The sequence below is a fragment of the Podarcis gaigeae genome (assembly GCF_964106915.1).
Source record: "Podarcis gaigeae genome assembly, chromosome: 4".
Lineage (NCBI taxonomy): Eukaryota > Metazoa > Chordata > Lepidosauria > Squamata > Lacertidae > Podarcis > Podarcis gaigeae.
In genome coordinates this window covers 106,424,443-106,431,069 of record NC_139677.1, presented here as the reverse complement: position 1 = coordinate 106,431,069, position 6,627 = coordinate 106,424,443, and the positions used below count along the sequence as shown (strand labels likewise).

Genomic DNA, 6,627 nt, shown 5'->3' with positions numbered 1-6,627 from the left:
TAAGAAAAGGAATGGAACTATTAAAAAACTTTTGGGAAATAGGGGAATGGAGTTGCTGACGGGATAATGAAACTAGAATACAAAATGGTGAGGTATGAGGAAGTCGGGGAAATTAGGTTGAGAAAATAAGTTTTGGAATTATACTTGTTGTTTTTTGTTTGTGTTTGTTTTTATTGTAATTGTTTTGTATTTGTATGTTCATATTGGAAAACTCAATAAATATTATATATAAAAAGAAAAGAAAAAGAAAAAGTCAGCGCTCTCCGGCAACGGCTGTGCGGCTTCACTCCGTAAAAATAGCGGTCGAATCCAAACACTGCGCCACTCGCCCCACGTCGCTTTGGATCCCCCAAAAAGGGGGTTCTCTACGAGTAGGGGAGGCGTTCCTGGTGTCAGCCGAATCCCACGTTCCCAGGCTTCCTCCGCCTGGGATTTTTGAAGGGTCTCCGCCTTCGCCACGGCGGCAAGACCTGAATTTCACGGAGCGGGTTCCTCTCAGTCAGAGGAGCTCTGCCACTGCCGATGACGCTAACCCGGAAGTCCTTCCACATGTGGTTTTCAAATCATTCTGCCCATGCAGGGATTCCAGTTTGCCAGATGGAAGGATCCACTTTCTCCTCTCCTCATGTGCTGTTCTAGGGAGTTCCCTCCCAATGCTGTAAAGCCAAATTCAAGGGGTTCCTGGGAGCATGGAGAGGGGGAGGAATGGGGGGCAGGCCCCATTTTTCATCCGATGGGGCTGGTTAGGTGAATCCAGGCCACTATTTGTTCTCATTTGTCCACTCCTTAGAAAACAATTTTAGCATTCAGTGATCAATCTACAATTAAAATAAGCCTATTTTGGTCTCCTGGCTCTGAGAGACAAGCAGGGAGGGTGGCTTCTGGCAGAAGGAGAGGGAGCCACCGGTGGCTCCTCCTTCTCCTGACTCAACTCTGTCTCTCGCCCTCCCTCTGCCCACTCACCTCCTTCCTCTTCCGCCTCTGATTCTGGACTGCATTCTGCCACAGAGTCTCCCAGCTCACTAAGCCCTGCTTCCCCTTCAGCCTCGGACACCTCCTCTTCCCAGGCTTCTCCCTTTCACTGCTCATCCTTCCTCCACCTCCACTCCTTCAGCTCTGAGCCGTCTTCCCTTCCTGGTTCCCCGGCTGCTTCCTCCCACCATTCCTCTGTGCCCAACCAGTCCATGACATTGCTCCATCCCTTGGCCTCTGTCCCCACAAGGCAGCTTCCCCTGACCTGATCTGGTTCCACAGCCGCTGCTTCCCTTCTGCCCCCATGAAAAGACGGATCAGGAGGTCTTGCCGGCATCCTTCTGCCACCTGCAAGAGAAAAAAAGGTTAAGCAGGACGCCAGGAGTGTCTGCTTCCCTCACAGGTGAAACAGGGCATCTCTAACTACAGATGGGCCTTTGAGAAAGACTTACCTACTGAGAGCATTTGGACGTTTGTGCCCATTTCATATGTTTGTTTGTGCAGAAATACATCTCCCCTCCTCTGGACCCTTGTTCCCAACTGTCTCTCCCCAAAACAAGGTGAAAAGAACCCTCAGATGAGTTGGAAAACCAACAGAATGAGACCAAATGGAGAAAAACCACCTTCCTCCTTACCCAGTGACCTCACTCTGGTGTCCAACGGAGGCCTCTCTGCCTCACAGGAATCCAGGTCCATTTCTGCAAAATGATCCTTTCCCTGAAAAAGAAACAAGGATTCAAAACAGAGAATGGGGAGAAATACTAGAAAGAGAATGACAAAGACTTGAAGGGTGTGAGATCTCATTCCATGGATGCTTTCCCAGAAAACAGATGGGCCAACAGTAGAGCATTATGGGATGTTCTCCATCCTGTTTGGAGCCCCTTGGGAGTATCCAGAGCAAAGTCTCTCTCACCTGCTCTCTCTCCTCTGCCTGACTCAGGAGGAAACCTTCGGCCAGGGCCACCGCCTGGGAACTGGTCTCCGCTCCACAGTCCCTCACCCAGCTCTCCATCTCCGGGGGAAGGACAGCCAGGAACTGCTCCAAGATCACCAGGTCCAGCATCTCAGCTTTCGTGTGCCTTTCTGGCTTCAGCCACTGGTGGCAAAAGTGGTAGAGTCGGCTGCAAACCTCTCGGGGTCCTTTGGCCTCCTGGCAGCAGAACTGCCTCAACTGCTGGCTCTGCACCTCTGGGCGGAGGGTGTCCTCCTCACCTAGGATCTTCTGCCCAGAGTTTTCCCAGAATCCCCCACTGCTTCCAGTTTGGATGGCATGGCCTCTTCCTGCTCCAGGGCCAGCTGGGTCTCGCTCATCCATCTGTGCTCTCAGGAAGCCTCTGAGAGATCGGATGGAACCCTTTGGTCTTCTGTCAAGTTCTGTCTGTGCTAATGAAGTGCTAGCAAATCCTACAAAGCAAATACATTGTTCTGTTACAAAGGTTGTCTAATATCAGGAGAAGAAAAAGGTTCCCTGAGCAAGCATGGATGAGTCTTGCTGGGAACTAGGGCTGGACTGCACCACATCCCAGACCATTGGCTATCTTTTTGGGGGGAAAGAGGAGTAAGAGGAGAAGAAATATGTCTCTAGCCTTCTAGCAATGCAAATTGTGGAGGCAACGGAAGGGATTTCTGTGAGATTAATCAACCTGGTTTCTCCTGCCTTCCAGTCAATGCATGAAGTCAGAACCGAATGACAAGGGAGTCATTTGTATCTTGTGATAAATGGATCCTTGGCTCTAGTGGGGGTCCTCACCTTTTCTAGCACCTGGACTCTCTGCCACTCTCAAGACAGACTCCTGGGTGGGGTCCCTTTTTCTTTGCTCTGAGGGCCAGGTATGTATCAGGCCAACCCCCTGAGGGCCAAGTGGGTGGGGCCAAAGACATATCCCTTGCAATTTAGGCGGGTAATCTATTATTATTATTATTATTATTATTATTCTCTTAGATGGCTGAACACACACACAGCCACTGATGCCAAGGTCCCTGGAGGCTCAGTGAGTAGCAGCGCCCATTTCTGGCTCGGCTGGTTTTCCAGCAACAATCCCTTAGGGAGAGAGAGGATGTGGTCCTGGGATGCCCTGCTCTGGGTGCGAGGGGATTGCTGCAGTGGCCTCCGTGGGGAGCTGCCCTGGGAGACACTGGGAAACTGGTCCCCAATGCAGCAGCCAGACTCTGGGCTGGGATCCCTCTCCTTATTCCTGGCCTTTCTCTCCCACCTTTTTTTGGGGGGGCTAGTCCACCTCCTCGTCCAGCTTTGGAAAACCATTTGCACCTTTTTCATCCGTTGTGCAATGAGGCTGAGCGACGTCACACAGTTAAATTCCCAGGGACTCCTTTGTTTAAAGAAGGGAGTTTTTTTCTGAAGGGGGGGGCGGAGGGCCAAATGAGTTTGGGATCCTCTGATCTGCAGGAAGGAGAGCGTGGCAGACCTGGCCCCTCCCTGGCAGGACCCTCTCCTCCTCCCTGACTTGGGGTCCCCCCCCTGCAGGAGCAGATCTGGCCCCCCAGGCCCCCTCCCCTGCTGCAGCCCTGGGACCCCCCCCCCCGTCTCCCCACTGCACCCTCTGGGGGGAGAGAGAGGAGACTCACCAGATCCCAGGAGGGGAGAGCGAGGCAGCCCTTGCAGGAGAGACACCAAAGCAGGAAAGGACTGGGGAGGGAGGGGCCTTGGCTCTGGAGGACCTGCCCCCCTTGCTTCCTGTCCTCTCTAGGAAGGCAGCTCAGTTCCCTTTAACCCTTGCCAAGCCGAGTCCTCCCTCGCTCAGCCCTCTCTCAGATTTCTATTATTTCTTATGCATTTAGGGGGGCAGCTGCCCCCCTGGCTCCGCCCATGCCCAGATATCCTTTTGGGGGTGAGGCTCCTGGCTGGACTCTGAGCATCTCCCTCCCTTGGCCAGAAACCAGAGGAAGAGCCTGCAGGGAAAAGGGCTTTGCAGGAGGCAAGGAAGCTCCTCCTGGAATTCAGGAGTGGAGAGAGAGGAGGGGATCCCAGGGTCATCTAGTCCAACCCCCAGCAATGCAGGAATCTCAGCTCAAGCATCCATGGCAGATGGCCCTCCGATCTCTGCTGAGAAACCTCCCAGGAAGGAGAGTCCCCCACCTCCCAAGGGAGACCTTTCCCCTGCCCAACTGCTCTTAGATGTCCCTCAAGGCAGCGGGTCCTGAGTTCTAGCCCTGCTGAAATAATGGCGCTGGCTACCAAGGAGGAACCAAGCAAAGTTCAAAAGAAATAAATCCTATTCTCATCATAAATGAGTAATACCTTCTTATGCATGCTTATGCACGCAACAAAAGTATGCCATTTCCCTTTCCAGAAATGCTTAATTGCTAATTAAAAGGACTGAAAATGCATGGTTGTTGTTGTTATGTTTAGGGAAGCTTTTAATATTTGATGGACAATTGTATTTTAATATTTTGTTGGAAGCTGCCCAGAGTGGCTGGGAAACCCAGCCAGATGGGTGGGGTATACATATTAATAATAATAATAATAATAATAATAATAATACTATTGATCAGGTCAATGTTCTCCTTTCGAAAGAGGGAGGTGGAATCTCCATGGTTGCTAATAACATAACATTGAAAGGCTAGTGAAATATGGGGAGCCCTAGAGCATCTGCTTGGCATGCAGAATGTCCCGGGGTCAACCCCTGACATCTCCTGCAAGGGCCGGACAAAATCCCTGCCTGAAACTCTGGGGAGCTGCTGCCAGTCAGTGTACACCAGGGGTCCTCAAACTATGTCCTGCGGGCCGAATCCAGCCCTCCAGGGTCGTGAATCTGGCCTGCACGGCCATTTCAGAACCCACCAAGTGTCCGAGGCTGAAAGCATCTCGCGCCCAGTCAGTCAGTTCCTGTGTTGTGCTGAGGTAAACGCCACTAGCATGGTGGAGGCTCTACCAATGAAAGGCCAGGGGGTTTCACTCGGGGACGGGCAGGGTTGTCTTTTGGCTTGAAGAGCAAAGTTGAGGTTGGCGGAGGAAGGCAGACTTGGATCAATTCGGTTTCATTACATAGACGTTTACTTTAAAGGTGGGAGAAGGAAGTATAGTCCTATTTCTGTGAGTGGAGCAGGGGTCTTTCCACTCATGTGATTTACATGCTCTGAAAGTTGGGATCTGTTTTGAGATTTAAATTTTAAAAGGATGGAGTGGAACCGGATATTGACCATCTTGTAAGCCTGGGGCAGGGCTCAGCAACCTTTTTCAGCTGTGAGGCGGTCCACCATCCCTCAGACCATGTGGGGGGCCAGACTAAATTTTTTGGGGGGGGGGGATGAACAAATTCCTATACCCCACAAATAACCCAGAGATGCATTTTAAATAAAAGGACACATTCTACTCATCTAAAAACACACTGATTCCCAAATCATCTGTGGGCTGGATTGAGAAGACGATTGGGCCGCATCCAGCCCCCAACCCTTAGTTGCCTATCCCTGGCCTGGGGAGTCACATTCTGGTTGAAGGAGGCCAGGATTGACCGCCAAGGCTTGGGATGTTCCTCCTCCCCTGCAGTAGGACTTGGAATCCAGGAGAAAACTCTTGGAATAGCCTTGCCAGGTGCTCAGGGACGGACTCACCTGTCCCCATGTCCTTCTCTTTGCAGATGTGCTGCGGTTGCACATCCCTCCCCCAGAGGTGAGTATTGGAGAGAACCATATCAGGGACTCAGACCTGCCCTCTTGCCCCCCACTCTGCACTTTCGGATGTGGAGAAGCCCTCCCTTTGTGAGGAACTGACAGCCTGACTTTTGCCTTTCAGCTGCTGGAGGAAAATCAGCTGTACCTGCTGGAGGTGATTCAGAACTGCCAGGCAGCTCAGCTCAGGGGGCTCTGCACCCCGAAGTGCTCCAAGCAGGAGACGGCCAAAGCCATCCTGGTGAGTGATGGGTGGTGTGGGAGACCCTCATGGGGAAGTGGGGGTTTGGGGAAGGGGTTGTCCGTCTGCTGGAGAGGAGGACCCTACTGGCCTAGGTTCACGTATCCTGTTTGAAAGGGGAATCATCTTAGGGACTTCTTGTGAAAATCTGGGTCAGGAATGCTGTTCCTGGAATAGACAAACACACAAGACGTAACCGGCTGTGCATTCACATGAACAATAAGCTTCTATATATTCTTATCACAATATCAAAGGTTTATCTTCCACATAAACAACACATAAAGTGCAATAATATAGACGGAAGTCCCAATAAATCAGTTCATTCATAAAGACCAAATGTCTGCTAAGTCCAAATTGGAGCCTACTACAAGTTCCACATTGTTGACAAGGTGTGATGGCCTGGGATTCGGACTTGTCTGCTGAACCTGAAGGATCCCAGCCTGCACACGATTCCCCTCCTCCACAACCAGCTGAGCCAGGGCTGGGGCATGAGCCTGAAGGGTCCTCACCCGTGCTGGATCCTCAGGTGCAGGCACCAGCTGAGTCTGCTCTGTCTCCTGAGGTGATGGAGGACCCATTGCCTGCAGGTGCTCCACTCTCAGCCCCGTCAGAGAAAGCTGAGGTTGCCTCTGGGTCCGGTAACCCTCCAGGCTCTCCTGGGCTGCAGAGACTCAGGGTTAGAGAGGCGAGTCACCAGAGGATCGGGGCCGCCCTATGCCTCAGGGCAGATAAAAGCCGGCCAGCCCCAGTCCCAAGTTGCAGAAGCAGCATTGTTGGTTGTTAGT

General features: G+C 51.9%; 1 protein-coding gene across 1 annotated transcript in view; it reads right to left on the bottom strand.

The window, feature by feature from the left end:
- LOC310843361 (uncharacterized protein) overlaps window positions 1-2,358 on the bottom strand; it is a 172,562-nt gene extending 170,204 nt beyond the window's left edge. Inside the window, exons 1-3 of the mRNA XM_083736624.1 lie at window positions 1,886-2,358; window positions 1,608-1,689; window positions 1,238-1,320 (exon numbers count right to left, since the gene is read on the bottom strand). Coding sequence (XP_083592750.1) covers window positions 1,238-1,320; window positions 1,608-1,689; window positions 1,886-2,287 — 567 coding nt within the window. The 5' untranslated portion in view covers window positions 2,288-2,358. The remainder of the gene's footprint in view (window positions 1-1,237; window positions 1,321-1,607; window positions 1,690-1,885) is intronic.
- Window positions 2,359-6,627: the final 4,269 nt, after the last annotated feature.